At 37.9% G+C, this 21,906-nt stretch overlaps 1 protein-coding gene across 10 annotated transcripts in view; it reads left to right on the top strand.

Moving 5' to 3' along the window:
• The window catches only part of PDE1A (phosphodiesterase 1A), a 201,923-nt gene that overhangs the window by 165,035 nt on the left and 14,982 nt on the right, over nucleotides 1–21,906 (top strand). For all 10 annotated transcript variants that reach the window (XR_005701796.2, XM_040070509.1, XM_040070517.1 and 7 more), the window contains 5 exons: nucleotides 5,571–5,672; nucleotides 5,792–5,912; nucleotides 9,704–9,785; nucleotides 11,078–11,198; nucleotides 12,873–13,057. Coding sequence is in view for 9 of the 10 variants with exons in the window: in XM_040070509.1 (XP_039926443.1) it covers nucleotides 5,571–5,672; nucleotides 5,792–5,912; nucleotides 9,704–9,785; nucleotides 11,078–11,198; nucleotides 12,873–13,057 (611 nt within the window). In the remaining variant the exon portion in view is untranslated. The remainder of the gene's footprint in view (nucleotides 1–5,570; nucleotides 5,673–5,791; nucleotides 5,913–9,703; nucleotides 9,786–11,077; nucleotides 11,199–12,872; nucleotides 13,058–21,906) is intronic.

Below are 21,906 nucleotides of genomic sequence, written 5' to 3'. Positions count from 1 at the left end.
GTCTCAGTTAAGCATTAAAAAATGAATTGTGAGGACAGCCCAAAAATAATAAAGGCCCAGAAGTACTATAGAAGTTTCTTTTTCTTCTTAATTTTAGTGTAATTCCTGAAGAAAATTTGGCCAGCTGAAGGAATAAGTATCATAATTGTTATATCACAAATAATAAGACCTGTAATGATAAAATTCAAGTGTTAGATTAAGACTCTCTCCATTATTAAAAATGAAATGTTATCTTTATATATAATTGATGGATACATATTGTATTTAATACATGAGTCTTCTGTGTGTTTCTGTAAACACAGATATTATTCAGTGGCCCTAAAAAACCCTTGCAGATGGGTGGACTGTGAAGTTCAGAGAATTATGTTCCGCTAGAAGGTATTCCCAATGTGAATGATGCTACCTTGAATAACAAAGCTAAATTCTGCTTTATTTGTATTGTTCACATATTCCTTCATAAATTATACATGTATGAAGGAATATGTGAACACCAGATCAAATTTTGCAGAGGTGTATCTTTACAGATGGACTGTTTTATGTGGTAGATTTACATGATTTTACTTATTTACATGATGAGAAAACCCCTAAGGAAAGCATTTATTGGTTGTGAGTCTGCTGGCCCTTCTGGGTTTCAATTAATTATTATTCTCTACCAGTTTTAAAAAAATATGAAAGGCACTTATGATTTTTTTTATTTAACACACAGTGAAAGAGCAAGCGTACAATTTTTAGTTCTTTTAAAAGAATTCCTCTTAGAGATCTAAAAATCATTTAGATTTAGTTATGAGAAGGTTTGTGTTGCACATTTAGTTCTGGAGAAATTTCTCCAGAAGTAAATTGTAAACTTCATGGATAAGTATCTACACACCTAGATTTTCAATGCCAACAAGAGCCAGCCTTGCTCCTATTGAAACTATTTTGGGCCTGATAGTTTTGGGGCTGATAGCTCTCTATTTTCGCTTGTCCTAACTACTGAGTATGGAGAAGATTATTGTGCCAGTACACAGACATCAGAAACCTATCTTCTATCTTTTAAACAATAATTTTAGGAGGAAAATTGTTTTCAAATCTTCAGAAATGTTGCCTTAAGTACACTTTTGTGAAGTGGTATTGTTTCATCCTCCTACCAGAGGATGCTTCCGAGTAGAAAGGGGCTGCAATTCTTCAGCTAAATTTCAGTCCAGGGGTGTTCCAAGGATGGCTTGAAAACACTTATGTTCCTCCCCAGTCCTGGCTTCTTCATCACTGGAGACCACCATAAATATCTGAGAATCTCTGCAGCAACATACAGTGGCTCCAGCTGATAGAAATCAGGCTGCCAGCTTTCTGCCAGTACAGTTTATCCCAGTCATTCCCTTTTGTTATTCCACTGAGGAAAAGAGCAAGAGGATGAAACCCAAATATTTGCGAATGGAAAGAAGAACCTGTGATTTCCGGGTTGTGATGCTCATATATGCTGCTCCGGTGAGCTGCAAACAAAAGAAAGAGGGAAATGTAATAGGCTCTCTTCCTATTTCTGAAGCATATTTTTCTCTGAGTATATTGTTTGGGCATGTCTTCCCGTGGTTCTTTGTCCAGTTCAGTTGTGGACCATTTAATCTAAATTTTTTTTAATTTTATTTCTTCATGGTTTTTGAACCTGTGATAAACTATCACATTCTTTTGGAAATTGTTCAGTCACACACTGGCTCTGTTTACTCTTCCTTTTCCACCTCTTCTCACTTGAACCTGATTATGTTTTTCTAGAAGATCTTACTTTAGTTTTGGAAATTTAGCTTGTATAGAATGGCTACACAGATTCTATTATAAGCAGCCAGTTTGAAGCTGGTGAGATTTGGCAAGCAGGGAAAAGTAGAATTTATCATCTCTTTTTGGGCATATTCAGTAAAATGTAGAAGAAATGTATGAATTGACTAATAAGCTCAAGAAGCTAAACTAGGACATTCAGTTCTGTGTTTTGTCACTTAGCTCAGCAATTACAGTCTGTACCTTGAAGAAGCAGTAAATTCCAAACTGCTGGTCTGTGCCAACCTGCACAACCTGTTGCAGTGTGATACTTCAATTTAGAGGGTCAGTCATGGAAATGACAGTTTCTTGGTATTCATTTCCAATATCCAGAAATTCCTGTTACCTTGTCATTTCGGTGCAATGATGGTTCTGGTAGCCACTTAACAGAGACTTTTCAATTTTCTTATTATTACTTGAGTGAGCTTCTTGGATCTATACTGAAATTCATGCTGTTAAACTAACAGTTTTGAAGGTTGCACTGAATCAAGTTGGCAGTAAATTGAAATGATAATCTGTTCAACTTTTTAATGTACTTCCTGGCACTGATTAATTTCTTTACTTCTGTCATATCTATTTTCTTTAGTTGCAGCAATTTCATTTTTCAAAAACTTAACACTGCTGACTGTTTAAACTGAGGTTCTGCTAATTTTTCTAGCAAGATGAAGCAAAATGATTGAAATTACTTTATAGTATTCCAGCTTCTCTTCTACATGTTAACTTTAAGAAGATAAATGTGCAAATAAACTGCCAGCTTCAATTAAGGTTAAAACTTAAAACTTGGGCTTCTGGTCTGAGCTGGGGAACACTGCTAGCATTCTGAGGATGAAGTCCTTTGTGGATAATACATGTGACATTCATAGCAAATTTTCAGTCTTTTCTTGACTCTGAAAAAATGTTCCTGTCTTTGACATTGTTTTGTTTCTTTCACTTTGTGCTCTTAAATAGATAAAGAGGGATCCCCACTTCTCCTTTCTCCTTTGATTTACCAGAGCTCCAGCACCCCATGTGTAATGTCTTTGTAGGGGGTGTGGCAGTATTAACATCTCAAACCATCCCAGTCATAAGGCATACAGTGAGATATTGCCTGATTTTAGGGGAAAAAAAAAAAAAAAGAGACAAACCTGTATGTATTATATATAATGTAGAATGAACAATATTCATTCACAAAGTGCTTTGAGATTCTTCTGTCTGGGGATTCCTATAACATGAAGATGAGGTTTATGTCTTCAGTTCCCACCTTGCTTTTGCTCATCTTGGTCTGTTCCTGCATTTTTTTTTTTTTTTTTGTTATGGACAAATCCAGGTAAAGCTAGTTTCTATGTATTGGCTAACTCTTTTTCAAGAAATTAATGTGCTACTCCTTGTATCTTTATTACAGCATTGTTTATGTAATTTTTTCATATAGTCTTGCATCTGTTTTTTAACAGTATCCTATCCATACGGCTTATGGTGTGGGAAGGTTGAGAAGGGATACCAGCACAGAACAGGACAGTTTACTTAAGTAAAGTGGAGATGGTGGACTCAAACCCAGTAATCTGATTTTGGGCCTGAAAGATTGCCATGTGCTGTGCATCAATATTGTTACCGCTTCTCTTCACAGTATGACAACATCTGCATGTCTTTTTTGCCATGGTAGCAGGTACCTGTATTATCCTGAGGCTTGTAGCTCAGAGCTGCCTAGTGAGAATGGGGGAGATTTCTGTCCAGGAGTTGCCTACAACCCCAGCTGAGGTCTCCCACGATGTGGAAGTTGAGACAGGTGGTGGTTTTTTGTTTTGTTTTGTTTTTTTTTCCCTAGGAAGCAATTTGGTAATAGGATCAGTCCACGATTAACCTTCTATGTAATGACAGCAGATGAAGCATTTGTAGCTCCAGTGGAGCTTTACCTACCATTTCCCCATCAGGTTTCAATTTGCTATCCTCCAATTAGGGTGGATATGGGCACAGGCAGTCAACGAGTGCAGGAATCTCTCTTTTGCTGTTAAACAGATTTTTAGTGGCCTGAAATCTTCAGGAGTGTGTGACAGGACACACTGTGCTATACTGTTTGATCCTTATTCAGGTGTTGTGGATAAGAGTTTGGGTTGGTTTTGGTTTTTTTTTCTGCTGCCATAGCAATATGAATAAACTGAAAATGTGGTTTTGCTTCTCTGTGTGTCTTGTGTTGTAGGGATGAAGAGTCTTGTGAGTAGGGGTGCACTTATTTCTGATTAGTCCAAAAAGTTCAGACATTGAAAGTTCCTAAGTACTTTAAATCTCCCATGGAAAGGACAAGTGATAATTATCTCAGCTGTAAAAACAACAGGGCTTAACAATGCAGAGCCCTCATTTCCCTTGTGATGTTAGCTGGTTTTTTTTTGTTTGTTTTGCTTTTATTTTTTAATGGGTTTGAGAGTTCTTGAAGGGTACACTTTCAAAGCAATGTGGAGGAGGAACAGTTGGGATGCAAAAAAAATTAGTATCTTATTATGAGGTCCGATAAGGTAAGGCATTTTCTAAACACAAGTTGCTATAGCTGCATATTATTGAGTGGAATTGAGAGCATTGCGTCTTTATCCGGTTACATTAAGGAAAACCAGGAATATATGCATAAAAATCAGCAACAAATATCTGCTTACATATGTAATTAATTTGGATCAAAAGAAGTCTTGATAGTCTTTATAACAAAGTATTGTGATAGCCCTAAAGAAAACTGCAAATTACCTCTTTAAAGTATAGTCCTTGGAAAAAAACGGCATGTTTTTTGATTTACTTAAATCAAACATATGAATACAATATGAAACATCAGTGAGAATGACTAAAGTAGGATTTTACTGTTGTATTTGAGACTTGGACTTCGTTAAGATTGGGGGTGTGCTCATGAAGATATATGGTACATAAAGGAAGGTTTGATGTAGTGAATTCCTCATACATATAAGCAGCGCTTGTCCTCCTAGGCAATTTAAAAAGCATATAAATGAAACCCACTGGACTCCTACATGGCCTATATATGATCCTTCTACATCAAGGAGACGGAATTTCTTGAGTCAGTAATTATTGTTGACAAAATTAATTTAATTTCCTATTCACAATCAGAATAAAGTTTCTTACATGATTTATGTTTTATTAGGTTCATATTGATTTAATAGAAAGCTGATGGACAAGGTAACATCTCTAATCATAATACCAAGACAGAAATAAATTATTAATCTCAAACTTGTTCTGATTCATTAAATAGGTATTGCAATACTTTTGGAATGAAATGGTTTGTCATAATGATCTAATATTGGTGTAATGTTGATAGTATTTCAGATGTAATACCTCCTGCTCTTCTGAGCGTTTCACTCTTCCAAGTGTTTCCACGGCCTTCTTCCTAGGTTTAGTGTTATGGACACCCTTTACTAATATGAGGGCAGTAATAATGTAGCCTGTTGTGCGGTGGTAAGCCCTGAGAACAGCTTGTTTTTTGAATACACTACTGCTGGAAAAAAATTAGGAATGGCTTATAATGGGTGAGAGAACTGCATGTAATATTAGTTTATGCACTAGGAAATAGGATTTACAAAACAGTGTGACTGAAATAATGACTGCAGAGTACATTTTCTGAGGTACATTGCTTTCACAGAATCCCTTTAGGATACAATGTTCAAGTCGTTAATAATTTATTTAAATGCTTTTTAAAATGTAATAAAACCCATGATGTTGTTTTGAAAGTTATAAATTAACAAATACTGCTTAAACAAATGTACCATACATAGAATAAATGAATTTTAATCAGCCATTTTACTTTTAATTATTCTTAGGGAGTTGCGTAGCTTGGTCATTGAGATGGTCCTGTCTACAGATATGTCGGGTCATTTTCAACAAATTAAAACAATGCGACACACTCTACAGCAGGCACAGGGGTAGGTTATTTTCCATTCTTCTCATTATCTGTAGTCTTTCAATGAGCTCATATTCAAGAAAAGAATTTAAATAGTTGCTTTTGTTTTGAGATAATTGGAGCATGTCCTTGAATTGGCAGGGTGGACAAAGCCAAAGCCATGTCTTTGATTCTACATGCAGCAGACATAAGCCATCCAGCAAAATCCTGGGAGCTGCACTACCGGTGGACCATGGCCCTGATGGAAGAATTTTTTCGACAGGTGCCATTTTTAAAATCCTTTAATAAATCTAGTTCAAGGAGCAATGGTTACACGATTGAATATTTTCTTAAGTCTACCAGCAAGGTTGCTGTCGGTTGTGATTGACAAGCATAGTCAGTACTATATATTCTTTATTCTTCATACCTACCACTGACATTACTTCAACTTTTATGTGTGTGGATAAGACAAAGTTGTTATAGCTCTCTATCTATTTTGGCTGATATCAGTTTTCTGAGTGTTGTAGTGTTTTTTTTAATTATTCTTTCAATTATAATATAACTTGTCAAGCTCAAGAACTTGTTTTCATTCTGTAGACAGGGATCTATATATGCTTTGAATTATAAAGAAGCACCAGAAGGGTAGGATGAGAGAAAATAGGAAGAACTCATGTTCAGCAAAGGAGGCAAAAAGTTATCTCCATTCCACATTTCCGAAAGCCCTTGTATTTCTTTTCCTTGCTAGTATTTGCCGTGCATGTGCCACATAGATCTGAAGGTGTTGCTTTCATACCAGCCTGATCCAAAGCCAGAGGTTAGAAAGTACCATCCTGTTAATTCTGTGACCATATACCCTGAACCAAAAATGAAGACATACTGTTGAGGAAGCCTTTTCCTTTCTGTGAGGTACTGAATTCCAGGAGAACACCCAGTAGATGTTGGTGTCACTGCTGTCATTTTTGGACTCACTTCAGCAGGCAAAACAAAAAACATTCCTCCAGAGGGAAAATACTCTCCCTGTAATCAATATTTGCAAGCATTCACATTGTCAGCATAACAGTTACTGAAGTACAATTGATAATCAAAGTCCAATTTAGGTATAACAATTTCTAGAGTTATGCACAGATTTTAAAAAAGATTAATACAGATCAGAGAAGAGAGTATGTCTTGCTCAGCTACATTGTGTTAATTTTGGTATATGCTGACATTTTCAAATCAGAAGGGTCACACTGGAAAAAGGGACTGGATAATAAATAAGGAAGTATGTTAAACTGTGAGGTTGTTAGACCCATCTGCCATATAAGGTTCCTGCTCAGGGTCTGGAGATTCTTCATGTGAATTCTCAGTAGGGAGCATCAGGACACCCTTGGCTCTGGGCTTTGCACTGAGGAGGCAGACTGGAGAGCTGGTGCCTTAATAAATAATTAATGGACTGAAATAATGAGCAGTCATGAATTTGTGTCTACTTCTGTCAAGGGAAATTTTGAGGATTTTGAACTTGAGAGCAAAAAGGAGGAGCAGATTGCTCAAGAAAAAGGTCATAAAATGACAGATGTAAGAACATTTTAGACACAGAGAGACAGACTAGATGGGGCCCATGGGACAGTGAGACAGTGTGTCCAGCCAAGTGGAGGTACCATTAGCAGTAAATAGTACCACACTGGTCACAGAATGCTAGGACCAGCTGATGTTTTAGTTATTCCTTTAATCTATTCATTAGAAGAAGTAACTGGATCCCAAAGAAGCTGCTCAAAAACTCGAGACAGCATTGAACAATAGAACAAGTAAAAATGTCCATGTGTATGCAACTCAGCAGTATAAAATACAAAACTCTTCCAGTCTACACGGGAGTGTATGAGAAAAAGAATTGTTTCCATGTACTGCTAAGGACAGTGTGTGTAGAGTTGTTCCAGCACTTTCAAAGTGTGATGAAGCATCAGCACATATATAAATGCACTGAGCAGTGCAGACACTGTAGGTCTCCTACTTCCTAGATGCACTGGGTTGTTCTGCATCCTCTGGTCTGTTGATCTGAGCCTGTCTCATGGAAATCTCTGGGATTTCCAAATCTGTTCCAGCCAAGATGAAGCAGTCCAAATGTATATAAACCCCCGAATTCCTCATCTTCTTTTCTTTAAATATAGTAATTCAACTACTGTGCCTTATGGGAAAAGCAGCAGATTCTGAAACAGCTGATGCAAATCCAATGCTTTCACAGACAGCTTTCAAAGTAGGGAGCACCAGCAAAAAAAAAAGAACATTCACCTCGACAAAAACTTAAACTACAGCTAATGGTTAAAATATGTGCCAGTGTTACCTTCAGGAGAAAAAGCCCAACAACACTTTAAATTTAAAAACAACAGCTACAGAAAATATATTCCAATACTAAGGAAAATCTGAGTTACCTATTTCAAATAGAAGTACAGCCACCCATCTCAAATTCTTAAAAGTAAAGAAATAAATAGATCAAGTAACTCAAAGAAGTGCCCATAGCATTCTACTCTCAGTCTGAATAGATCCAGTGACATTAAAAGAGAGTTAAAAGTGAGTCCAGGGCCTGGACAAAGCATTTTTTTACTCTTTGTTTTGTATCTTGTTTTTAAATCTCATTAAATTTTAATGACTGGTTTAAATATCAGTGCTGTGTCCATTATTACAATTTACAATAGTCTTAGACTTAAAAAATACTTAAGTATTAATTAATATCATGTTGATTGAAAGTACTTCATAATTGGGGTAAAGAGCTGCTTGAAAACAAAAACAAATCCAAACTTACCCATAATTGGAGTGGAATTTTTAAAAATACCTTTAGATGAGAAAGTTGCAAAATTAATATTACTTTAGAAATCCTGCATTCAACCATAGCTGAAGCAGTTAGAACTACCCCAGTTTATATGATATAACAATCTGGCCCCTGTATTTACATGGAGATGCCACTCCCACTGCCCCTAGTAGCAACATGTTCCACACTCTGAGTTCAAATTATTAACACTTGAATATAAAATTTAATGGCCTTAGTGATAAAGCTCTCCACTTTCACATGAAATGCAATCTGTGAGCTGCATCTCTTCCTGTCGCTGGATTGTTTTTACTGCTTTTATGGTTCTAAACCTTTCCCAAATATACTTCAATGATACATGATAAAAAGACTAAGGAAGGTTGCCCCCTTTATCCATCAGCTTCTGTTTTCCCAGTTTTCCTTGGGAGAATGGTAAGTTCATGCAGTGCTTCCCAGTGAAGGATCATCTAACAGCACTCTCCATGACAAATGTACAGGTTTATTTGACTTGCAAGGCTAGGTTTTCCTATATCTGTAATGCCAGTGCTTCTGGCAGCCAGAGCAGCAGCAACACAGATTGTAACCTCCCTTGAATGATGTCTCTTCAGGGTATTTTTTTGTGTCATTGGACTTGCTTTTCAAAGTTTTGCAAATCAGTTGCTCTACCATGCTGAAAATGGAGATGCACCCTCCTTTCTGTTACGACTTGCAACAAGAAGACTCTTCTAATCTGCTAAGTGATAAAAAAAAAATCAGAGCGAGATTGTGCAAATCATCCTTGTGATGAAACTGAATTGGTATTTTTTGTGGGTTCAGCAGCAGAGAGTTATGCCTGCTAGTGAGAATAAATTCAAGTCAGTTCATACACTTGACCAGAGGGTAAATCCATTGAAGGATTTTTACATGCTGGATGAACCAATGTAATAGAAGAAAACACTCAGCATTTGGCATACTGTTGCAAACATGTCTAAGTATCTCTAGTCCCATTACATCTGGGATCAGCAGAACTAAACTGTGAATACAAGGACTTCATATATTTTAAACCTTGTTGGCAGATGCCTTGCTGTTGAGGAGAACTTGATTGCAGTGAGTTTCTTTACATAAAAGTTGCCAAAAGTAAGTCAGAATTTAGACTCTTAATCAAAATTTGAAGATCTGTCTGTGATTTGTTTTTATTTAGGAATATAATTTAATGAAGTGATCTGTTGAATAAATACTATGAATATTCAGATTACTTTGTCTCTCTGTCCCTCTATCAAATATCTGCTTATAATAATAAACATTGTTGTTTACAGGGAGACAAGGAGGCTGCTTTAGGTCTTCAATTTTCCCCACTTTGTGACCGCAAGTCCACTTTGGTAGCTCAGTCTCAAATAGGTAATGACAAACGGTGGTGGTTGTGGTGTTTTTTTTTTTTTTTTTTCTTTTTTTCCCGTGTGTAGGAGCATGTAAATTTACAAGGACATTTCATTTACCCATTTTGAATTTCAAATTCATTATATGGAAGGTATTTCTTTGCACCTATCTGTTCATCAAACTCGTGTGCTTTTACAGCGGAATGGTGCTGGTCTCAAAAGAACATGATGTCATTTCACCATATGTGAAGGAGGGGTAGGAGGGGGATTAACCAAGATACTGGACGTGAGCCCAGCTTCTACTGTACGTGCTTTAGTCAGATCATGTCCTCAAACTGCTTATCTCTTGCTCAAGAACTCACAGGTCTGTCTCTATCATAATCTGAAAGTACCAATTTGTAGATGCATCTCAACTTAAAGCTAATTAATAAATCAGCTCTCTGGACTGCAAGTAAGCCTGCCAGTGTCTCAGGGTCAAATTACAGAGGGTCAAGCCTCCCTAGGTTGCCAAGGACCACACTGCATTCTGTCAATTTACCTATCCCTTATTCCATTTCACTGGGATGCTTGAGCATCATATCTACTGCGGAAGGGAAGCTGGATCCTAGACTGAAGCCCTGTTGCTCACCTTCATACTGTGTTGCATGGTTAGAGCGTGAAGACATCTGTAAATTCATTGCTAGCTCATGTTTTAACATATTTTTTTCTGTTAAGTGCTCAGTAGAGAATAATGCTTCATTCTCTCACTGTGTCATTCCATACTGTGATGAGCACTTTAGAATGTAAAAGACATTGTTCAGAGCTGACATCTCAGAACTGTGGGATGAATGCTGTCTCCTAAGGATATTACTTGTTCTCTTCACTGATTTGACAGAACCCTCCTACACACTGTGAAATAACACTTTACCTCCACAGAATAATAAACAGCAATTTGAAATATTAACTCCTTGGCAAGAAGCTCCGAATGGTAAAGGAGACAGCATGACTTATAGCACACTGGCTCAACAGTAGCTTCCCTTCTATTCAATAATTAATTCTAGTTTCAAATGGTAGGTGTATTCTGCAGTGCATAAAATTTACAAGAAAAAAGAATTAAAAGCTTTAGTTATTAATATCTACTTATATCTATATAGCTCCGGGTGGTGTTTTTTTTTTTGTTTTAATTGTGCTTTTTTTCTTTAAGACTATACTGGTGGTATCTAGTATATTGAATTGGGACTACAGTTAAAAAGTCAGCTCAATAGCAAGTATTAATTTTTAGATTTGAGACTTGTGGAAATGTAAAACCTGATTTTCTATGTTTTTCTTCTTTAGGATTCATTGATTTCATAGTAGAACCAACATTTTCTCTTCTTACTGATTCAATGGAGAAAATTGTAATGCCTCTTATAGAGGAAGCCACAAAATCTGAAAGTCCTGCCTTTGGGACCCCCAGGTATGAATAGACTGCTTTGTTATTGAACTAAAATAAGCTTCCACAACAGTCGTAATGATGTGATTCTCAGAGTCATCTCGGTTATTTGAAGCTGGGAGGTAACAAACAGCTGTGCAGTATTGCCACCCTGTGGGGCTGCGTTGTATTTGCAATGGGCTATTTTACCCCATTGACTGAACAATTGTACATGTAAAAAGGCAAAACCCCAATAATGATCAGAATAAACACATACAAAACATGAAATTTATTTCTCCAGTTTTTAAAATAATTTTTGCGATAGGCTATTGAAATTCCTGTACCTATAAGGCAAAGTGTAATCTGAGCGACTCCTTGCTGAAAGCGTTGTTGGATAATCAGATACTGCCTTTACAAATACTGCCTTTGTTATCATATTTTTATTTCATTTTAAAACTGTAATTTGAGCTTTCACTGAGGTTACTAAGTGATAACTCTGTAAGTCGATTTTTCATTTGCTGGCCATTAGTTAGATTTCAGTTACAGAAGGGTGAACCTAGCTCTTTCCTATATTTTGTTTACTGGAAGCAAGTAGAAGTTACTAGAAGTAAGTATTTATGATGGTGTTCTTAGTGCAGACTAAGGTATTACTGATAACAAATTTATTTACATACTTCACAAATGAGTGATTAGCAGCTGCAGGCTTCTTGTTTGGTTGATGCTTATGACTAAACGGCAAATGAAAAAAGGCTTGTGATCAGCAAAACTTCCTCATGTGAGGATAAGGGAATAAAGGGATTTTTTTTCTTTGTATGGATTCAAATGCTACACTTATGAGAAGAGTGGAGAGCCTACAGCATGATACAGAAAAGTCTGAGCCAGAGAATTGCACACACGCTGCTGTGCGGACACCATGGGATGGTGCCTGGCAAACATTAGAATTATGGCCTATCCTTTCCACTGTATCCCATTCAACATCTCTGGAGCGCATGGCAATTATGGTTAACTCTTCCTGTGAAGTTCACTGCAATTATTTTTTGATTACTGGAAACACATTTGTATGCATATTAACATCTGTCTGTGGTAGCAATGAGATAAACCATGCAGCGAAGTTGAGTAAACAAAACCTATTAAGACATGAGTACTCGGACCATTGGAAAAAGGTATTTTTTTTAATTCTAAGAAAAAAAGAGCATTCATTCTTTTTTCCCCACCATACACATATATGGATAATTTCACTTCTACTTACCTGTAGATGTAAAGTAACTGCAGTCTCAATTCAGGGGATTTTAAAGCCACTTAAATCTTGCTTTGACTACACTTGAAGGTTTGTTGCTTGGAGAGAATTTTCAGCTCAGGCAAGGCTTACCTGATATATACATCATGTCTTAAAATGGGTCAAAAAATAACAATCAGATATCTTTCCTGTGAGACCCAAAGATACCATTCACCATTCAAAAACACAGCTAAGAAGCTGCTCCAAAATGGCTGCATAAACATTCTTTTAAGAATTGGATTACAAGTTATGTATTTTCAGCTGCCACAGCTTTTCAAGAATTCCCTGGAAAATGGTCAGCAAGGTATCTTGTATCTTAAGCAAACTGGTAAAAACAATTTTTTCAGGTTAGTTCCAAAGCAACTTGATTGGCATGAACTGTTTATGTATTATTAGAATTGCCTGACTGTGTTTATAATTTGGGTTGTTTTTCCCTTGTCCAGCCAAAATAGTTTGGGAGCAGTAAGCAATGCTGAAGCACAACGACGACCTGGGTTTAAAAGTACAGCTGATGGAGGAGCTCACGCAGAAAATTCTCTAGCAACGGTAGATCTAAGGGGCTTCAAGGACAACCTGATGAAGATCATTCAAACAAACAAAGAAAGATGGAAAGAATTAGCAGCAGAAGGTATGATATGTTCATAGGAATTTTATTAAGTGGAATGTTTAGGTTACTCCCTAAGATCTCACCTACCTTCACTTTTTAATTTCTATCGACCTGTAAAAATACATAGTTGTCTTGTACTCATATATTTTATGTCTTAATGTTTGTTTTAGATGCTCCTATTTTGCTCTCCCAAGAGGTCTAAGGAGGTGTAGGTGGTTAGGGGATGAGAGTACAGCCTATGAAATAAAGCTCTGTGCTGCACAGCTTATCTTTAGAGGTTTAGAAATGTGCATTCTTGCACTTTTAATTGTAACTGATACTGACATCTGCTTTAAATACCAAAATCAACAATTCAAAGTGGTGTGTGCTGCCACATTTCTTCAGAAACATAGAAGTTGTAATTTGCTATTAGAAATGCTATTTTTTTCCCAGCTGTATGGAACAAAATTCAGTATTGCAGGCTTCCTGGGACTATGCTGTAGGCAATTATTTAAATGGCCCAGTGGATCTAAAGATCTGGGCAATCACTGCATGCATTAGGCCCAAGCAAGCCAAAAGTGACTCTTCATTTGCCAGTAGATAGTTAATAAAGCCAAACCTGTATTGAGCATAATTTCATAAGCCATATTTGAAAATAATCTGAAATTGCACTTACCTAAGTTTGTTTTTCAAAACAAAAACTTTTGTTTTCATTTAAAAAAAAAAAAATGTTTTTCAGTCACCTGGGTGATAAATGTTGAAAAGAGCTTATAGCTTCCATCCAGGTTACGTGAACGCCATTTGGGAATATTTTTCTGCAGTCTGTGTTATTTCCTAGTAGTACCTGGAATATTTCAGTATAGAATTTCACTGCTGAGGCAGGTCTTGCTGTACATGACCTGACACTGACAGCTGGGAATGAGATCCTGGAGCCCAGTGCCAGCTTTGTTTTTCATCGCATCATCCAAATCAACATCTTTTTTTCCCAAAGAGGTGTCAGACAAGACAGAAATACAGTGCTGAACAGTGATAAAATCTAACTTAGTGCTAAACTGCAAATGAATATTCTCATTAGGAGGATATTAAGAATGAGCTTCCATACATATTTTGTGACAAAGGTTTGAAAGAGTCAGGTGGAAGGGGCATCTGAGGAGAAGATTCCATTAATATTGTCCCTTCTTCATGAGAAGGTTTATAAAACCAATTGCTTACTTTGGTGCTGCCCAACTAATAATGGCTGGTCAAATTAAATAACTGCTAAATTGCAGCGCTCAGTAATAACAGAAGGCCATCAGAGTGCCCAAGGCCACTTAGCTACAGCCTGCAGAAATCAAGTAGCCCTGAGCTGGTGACATGAAAAGTCCTTCAGTGTGGAATAATGGAGAACTTGTCTGGGAGTTTGCCATTTCCAGTTACGTAGAACTAACCAGTTTGATTCTGGTGCATCAACTTTTTGATGTGCTGTTCTGGAGGTGTACAGTGCTATCAAAGGATGCTGTTTCCCCTTCATTCACAGCGCTTTGTTGTGCCCTGTAAATTATTGATATATTTAGCCCAGTTTTGCTGGACGGCTGACAGGCATTGAAAACATAAAGCTACTTGCAGCAAGAGATTTAAAAATTATTTTGGGTAAGATTGCAGTCAGTATCAATGTGATGCCCAGCAAAATCCAGGAAATTCTGGGCATGCTTTGTACTCTGACAGAGATGTTAATGTTCAAGGCTCCATGGATTTTGTTGAGATTGTGGTTGTCTTAACCTCCTTTTCTTCCATCAACTTGAGTAATGAAGCATGTCTAAGTACTTCCTGAACAGAATTATGGAATTGCAGTAAACCATACATTAGGGAAGCTAATGGGTAAGTGAAAATAGCTGGTGGCCAGAGCCTGATGAACAATATTGTCTCTGTGTGATTGCGGCTGAATCTGTTTTTTGAACCACTCTCTGAGGAAAGGATTTATAGAAATCTGCTGCCACAAAGAGGCTGCTTGCAGCAGCGTTTGCAGTTGACTGGGGCATGGCATAGAGACCTTCAGGGTGCCTGATTAGCCTGTAGAGGAAACCTTGTGAATAATGCAAATACTCTTGAGTACACATTTATAATTTGTTAGTAAACAGATAGTAAGGTGTTGGTGGTGGGTTTTTTTTGGTTTTTTTTTGTTTTGTTTTGTTTTGTTTTTTTTTTAATTAATAGCCATGAGGTGGATTATATAGCTTTTTTGGAAGTTATATTTTCCATTCATTTGGAATGGAATTTCTGCATCCACAGTCCATACGTGGGCCCTAAGGACTGCTGTAAAAGAGATTTTTGTTGAGTGACAATAGCCTTCTATAGAACACTTTCTGAGGTAGCAGGTAATCCTTGTCACTTAATGGAAAAGGGAGTCTTCTTCAACTGCTCCAGTATGTCTACTCTGAAGCTGTGCCCTGCAAAGGCTGAAAATCCTTAATTAGGCTGTGAAAAATTAGCATCTAGTAAAGGATAAAAAATACTGCAATACATCCCCCTTCCACTCGAAATTCTTTTCAGATTAACCAAGTTTGACTAAGCTTGTAAGTGAATAACCTGAGCCCTTGAACTTCGGATGATTAGTCCCATCCTGTCTAGATCTCGTGCTACCTTCTCTGACTCCATGCTTGATGAAAAACCTTTAGGCTGCTTTGGGCATATGTATGAAGTTAGTAGGAGCATGTACTGAGAGAAGAGATGTCAGAGATAAATCACTGCCAGGTGAAAGAAGTGCTATCGTTGTTCCTAGGAAGATAATTCATGACAAGTCCCAAATTGCTGAATGCAGTGAGGAGGTCACATGTATGAGGACCGTATTGTGGTAGTAAACAGGCTGCCTCTCAGTGTAGATCTTCAAGCACACTTCCTGAGCTGACTATGACAAACAGAGCTTGTGCTGTTAAAGGAACCATCTGCATTCTTGTCAATGGGCTCTGCAAACACCAGATATTGTTCCCAGTTTAGTTCACAGCCTCAGGAGAAGCTGTCCGTATAAAACGTAGTACTGCAGATGCACAAGGAATACAGAAAGGAAACTAGCAACATTCCATATAATTTCCTGAGGATGACCTGAACTCATGCCACCTTTTCAGGAGAAGAGTACACATATAGCACTGGTGGGAGGCAGTCAGCTGGAGCAAGGGCTCCCTTAGCAAGGTCTGGCTCCTGTGCCAGGCAGTCCAGAGGAAAAGACTAATGCTCACTGATGGTGTTGCTGACAGGGAGGCTTCCCTGGAGATGCTGGCACTCCCTCTCCCTGAAATGTTGAGACTTGATTCAGAGCCAGCAGCTTGTGCAAGGAGCAGTGTGCTTTGTTTTGGGAAGGCCTGTATTAGTAAGGGAGGTGTTGATCTACCTGAGCAGCTGTTTGGAAGCCTCCTTAACAGAAGGCTCAGCAAATAGGATGGTCCACGTGCTAAAAAGGCCATGTCTTGTGTAATTGATGCAGAGGAGCTCAGTGCTCTGTAGCCTAAGGGTCTTCAACCTTCCACCACTGGAGAATTAGAGGAATGTTTCTCAGGCCTTCCAGGGAATGCTGTTAACAGGAAATTACCATAATGATCAAACATCTGGGATTCTAATTTGAAAGCCTTGATGTTTAATTAATATTCCAAGCCCCAACCACCAGATAATCTGTCTCTGTTCAACTCAACAAGGTGATAAAGATACTGTTCCATCCCATACTTTTTTCAACACATATTGTTGATGGCTGCTGCTGTTTGCAATCATTGTATTGTAGCAAATGGACAGTAAATGTGTTCACAAGTATCTGAGAGGTTCTTTCATTAGAGAATGTGTTCTAAGTGGATTTTAAGGTCTGAAAGTTATTGACCTATTGAGAAAGCTGTAAGAAACACAAAACTTGTTGGGAAAGATTTAACTATCGTGTAAGATCCTTCACGGTGTACTTCTTAGAATATAATTGTAACACAATTATTAAATGTTTAAAAAATGCAATGTTTATTCCTTTATTCATACTTAGTTTGTTCTATAAAAATGTTCCAAAGAGTTACTAAAAAGTTGGTTTGTTCTTGGCAAGCTCAGGCACTCTTAGCAGAATGCAAGGGTATAGACTAATAATCATGCTTGCTGATTTACATGCTTTAATCTCTTCAGTAGATATCATTGTAAATAAAGTTACAGGGATAAAAAAGTAGCATTATTTTGTGTTTATAGTGAACAGAAAGGGGCACAGTCAGCTCAGGACACTCACCTGAGGTCATATAACAACACAAGGGGATGCAGAACAATGCACCCAAAGTCCAGCTGCCAATTAAATGGGCCCATCTTCAGGATAATACAACAGCAGATGTATTACAAACTTGCTGCTTTTATCTTATACTTACCTAACTCTTCTAGAGAATCAAGTGTTACAGGACCTGACCCAAGTTTGCATTATCTGAATGGAAAGACATCAGTGACAAATGTTGTCCTCAACATTTTTGGCAGTGCACCAGGCTGCATGGCTCGAAAGTGTAAGCCTGGAATGAGTGACTTCATCAAGGTGGGATGAAAACTGTGTCAGGCTGAGCGAGTCTCTCACACTGGCCTCTGCTTAATTTTGGTGGTAAAAATGTGACAAAATAACAACTATTGCATCTTTTGAGCAGAGATCAGCTTTTTTTTCCCCCACGGGTAGCAATTTTGAATAACAAATGTCTCTTCTGAAAGACCTGTGCATGGTACCTGCAGGCTCCCCTCGGGCACTTTCAGTTCTGCATACTTCCAGTCACAATAACCACAGGGTTCAGTTCCATTTTGTCTGAAAGATTTTCTCTGCAGACTCACTAACAAGAAGAGAGTAGCAGCTGCTGAAATGTGAAAATCTGAGAGTGATGATCTGATAGCATGTTAATGTGACTTAGCAGCCGCTAGGAAGGGCGGGCCGTGGGAGGATGTGTGTGACAGTCACAGAAGCTGACTGACAGTTTGGCACATGAAATCTACCCTAATGGACGGTTTTAATCTGTTGGAAAATAATCAATTCAGGAGGCTAAAGGAGTCCCATCTAGTATCGGTGACAGTGATTTTAATTGTGGTGCTAAAATGCTTAGGTCATAAGCAGATTTTGAGCTAATTCAGAAATGTGTCAAGTGGGAAAAAGAAAATTTTTCGGCATGGTCTGAGTAAGTGCAAGGAGTGGGTTGAGCAAGGAGTAGGAAGAAATGCTTGGTATTGGCAATACCTGGCAAATCACAGACTTAGGAATGGTAACTGACCTAATAATGGAATCTGTTTTATATCTCCCTGGAGTTCATATCAGAGAGTTGGCCCATCTCTGCACATGACAGTCTACATCATGTGAAGCACCTTTTCCCTCTGCAGGCTCATAGAAGCATGTCCCTTCCACTCCCTGTCCCAAAAGTTCCAGCAATCAAGCGCCTGTGCTTACAGCTAAACAGCAAAAGAGGAGTAAAAGGTGGAGGTAGCAAACCTAGGAAACCATAAACTCACAAACTATTTTTAACCAAATACTTTAGTGAGAAGTTTTGATTTAATTAGCTAATAATGCTATACCATTAAGTGCCACTGGATTACCTGGTTTGCAGCGGTTTTATATACTCCTATAATTGTGATGAAATTTGTGTGAGGAGTTGAAAGTGGAAGGAAGCAGTATCTAAATAACTCTGTGGGTTGCAGCAATATTTTCTTGGTTTGAAAATGGCAGGTTGGTTGGGGAGAATCATGGTTGCTTGGGAACTTTTGGACGTGTCTTTAAACTTACTTGGTAGTTCCAGAGGCACTAGGATCTGTCCTCTCCTTCTCTGCAAAATTCTGATTCTCTCTTCTGGTCTTTTCATTTTCTCTTTAAAATGGCTGATGTGAGAACATGTCTTCTAGAAAGGTGCATTTCCTTCCCATGTTGTCCTGGTTTCAGTCTTTTGTCACTGCTTTCTGGAATCTTGCTTTATAGTAAAAAAAAAGGCACACAAACCTAGAAATCAAAGTTTGTCATAGTATACTCAGAGAATCCAGAACATCCAGCAACATTCTTCATTACAGAGTCCTCAAATACTTTAATTCTTAGTGAAGATTAACAGCTTTTCTCTCTAACTCAGTAGTTTGTTAATTGTTAAAACTTTCATGTCATCGTGTCTTTCTTTAAGGGTAAAGAATTGTAGCTTTTATTTCAACACAGCCAATGAAAATACCAGCATGATTGAGCAGATATTTATTTTACTGGGGTTTTCTGTCACTGCCATTAGCTGGTTTGAGATATCCTGCTTGCCCATGGCTTTTGTGGCTTTCCTCTCCATTCCTGTAGAATCAAGACGCACTCAAGTGATGCAGTTGCTGTAAACAGGAAGGTAATTCATAACCCATGTACTGTTCAGGCCATAGCAGCTGAATGCTCTTCTGTGTACTACAGAAAGGTGAGGAAAAGAAAGCTGATGAACATATACAGAAGAGAAAGTTCCAAAATGTAGCAAAGCTTCCTCACCGCTTGGACCATGTCCTGGAAGTGTTGTTGCACACGTAGGCAGCAAAAAACAGGGCTGATGAAAAGAAGTGTTGTAGTTGATTATACAGAACCTCCAGGGCCTTCGTGGTACTCTGGGGTCACCACAGAGTCATACAGCTGGGCACTAGAGGTGGAGTCTTGTGACAGTTCTAATGTTTCATGGACGTTGTAGTCTTTGATTGGACTGATGGGGAATCGGTGCTCCCATTCATTCCATCAAACAATTAAAAAAAATGACTTAAAGAAATCAACTGAATTTTCTGACACCTCTTAAGTGAAAAAACAAACCAGAAACCCCTAGTTACTTAATGGGAAAAGAGCATAATCTGATTAAAAGAAGAGAGGAAAGAAGTTGTCTTCACTTGTTAACACATTTTCTGCAAATACAAAATTACTGAGTACCGGAATTTTTCAGCTATTCTGAAATTTGGTTATTGCCCTATGAGTCCTACCAGTTTTCCAAGCAAAATATTACCTTACAGTTATTTTGCCAATAGTCCAGCCTAATACAAGGGAAGAAAGACACCATTCCTATCATGTTTACGTGTCAAATGCCATTGCTCCTTCTCATAAAAAACTGTGCTTTTAGACAGGATTTCAGAAACAGCACAGAAATGCAGAAGAGACGGATAAACTTGAGTCACCCCTAACAGACCAATTAGGAGAAGCCACTTATTTTATAGAGGAATTCACATAAATTTTACTGAGTAGCACTTGGATTCTTGTAAAAAATCTTGTAAAGAAAACAAACCCAACAGCCGAAAAATACATAAACAGGCCTGGCTGCTGGCACTTTTGTCAAATTAAAGCAGAGAGAGCAAAACCAGTAACAACAACACATAGCCTGAGCTGACTGCCCTGCACAACGTACTCCTTTATCTGAAAGGCTGTGACAATCCCTGAACACTTCAGTGCCTGACACACCCCAAAACCCCCCAGATTTTTCTGAGGGCCGAGACAGATGGTTGTTTAATCTTTTATATTTTATTAATCTAATTTATTCTTATTGAATATAGAGGCTGTTGCAAATGCCAGGTTACCTGGTTCATTTAACATACTCTCTTTCCATCTCTGGCTGGCTATGGTAATGTCCCCAAAGGAAGAGGGAGCTTGCTCTTCTCAGAAGCCCAGTGCCAGGTCCTGGCCTATTTTGGCTGGCTGGAGGCAGAGGCTGCCACAGTATTTATTACCATTATTCCTGCACAGCAGCGGGGGTCAGACATTGTGCCAGCTCTGTTTCACTGGTAGGATTGGTTAAGCAGTAGCCTGCTTGAATTCTAGTTATTCGGTCACTGTCCCAGTCTCAGCCTCATTTAGACTGCTAGGTAATTCTCTTTCATCAGAGTGATATAGGACAGCAGAAATAATGGAGAATTCCGAGTGTTATATCCAGTATAAAGGTCCTATGTAATATAGAGTACAATTATTAGCTGTTATAGAAAGCAGAAATCTATATTTTTCCAGCACAGTTGGCATATTCCACAAGGGGCTGACATACCGTAAGAAGTCAGTATTTTTCATCTTTCTGGCAGTGGATTAAAGCTGAGTGAAGCAAAGCAAGTCAGAACATAGAGTCTGACATCCAGCAGGTGAGAAACTTAATATTAAGAAAGCAGAGGGGGGTCTTTATGACACTTGTGACACACAGGATTTTGTACTTAAGGCTTCTCAGCCTCTGTCACTCCCACCAGCCACTCTTGGTGGTGCTCCTGTAGTCTCATGCCAGTTTAAATGCAAAAGGCATCTTTTATCTGGTATATTATCAAGTGTATCTTGGTGCAGAGATACTTCATTTCAAAGCTCCATCCATCAGTTAGTCTCGAATTAGAATTTGACTCTGGTTTAGGTATCCTTAAACACAAAAATCAGAGATCATCTCAGTCATGCATAGTCATAGAAATTGGAGGCCATCATGGCGTAAGTCAAGAATGGGTCATCAAAGTTTTTATGATTAAACTCTTAATCTTCATTTACCAGTTTAAATTTGCTAGGGAGTGAATGAAAACAATTTTATGTTTAGATATTCAGCTTTATGAACAAAAAAAAGTAGTGGATTTTGCATGTATGAATATTCTGAACTTTCTAATATGAGAATAAAAGGATCAGCCATCCAGTTACACTAAGACACACCTGAATTCTGGCTAGAATTTTTCTCACAACATTCAGTGAGAAAAATACTCTCTTCTTACTAGCTTTTTGGTTAAAAATCTCACCAGTGTGAGCTACATTAATATTACAGTTTTATGTGTGCTCATAATTCAGCTTTGCTTTTTTTTTAACTTACTGATGCATCTGAACAGCATGTGAAATATTTTATCTTTGAAATTAATTTTTTTATGAAGCTAAGGAAAAATGCTGTAGTTCTGCCATTTGGAAGTGACTATGGCATGTAAATCTCTTTCTTAGGAAAAAATGACTT

This window comes from Hirundo rustica, chromosome 7 (assembly GCF_015227805.2).
Source record: "Hirundo rustica isolate bHirRus1 chromosome 7, bHirRus1.pri.v3, whole genome shotgun sequence".
NCBI lineage: Eukaryota > Metazoa > Chordata > Aves > Passeriformes > Hirundinidae > Hirundo > Hirundo rustica.
The sequence above is the reverse complement of the archived record's forward strand: the minus strand, read 5'-3'. Positions and strand labels throughout refer to the sequence as shown.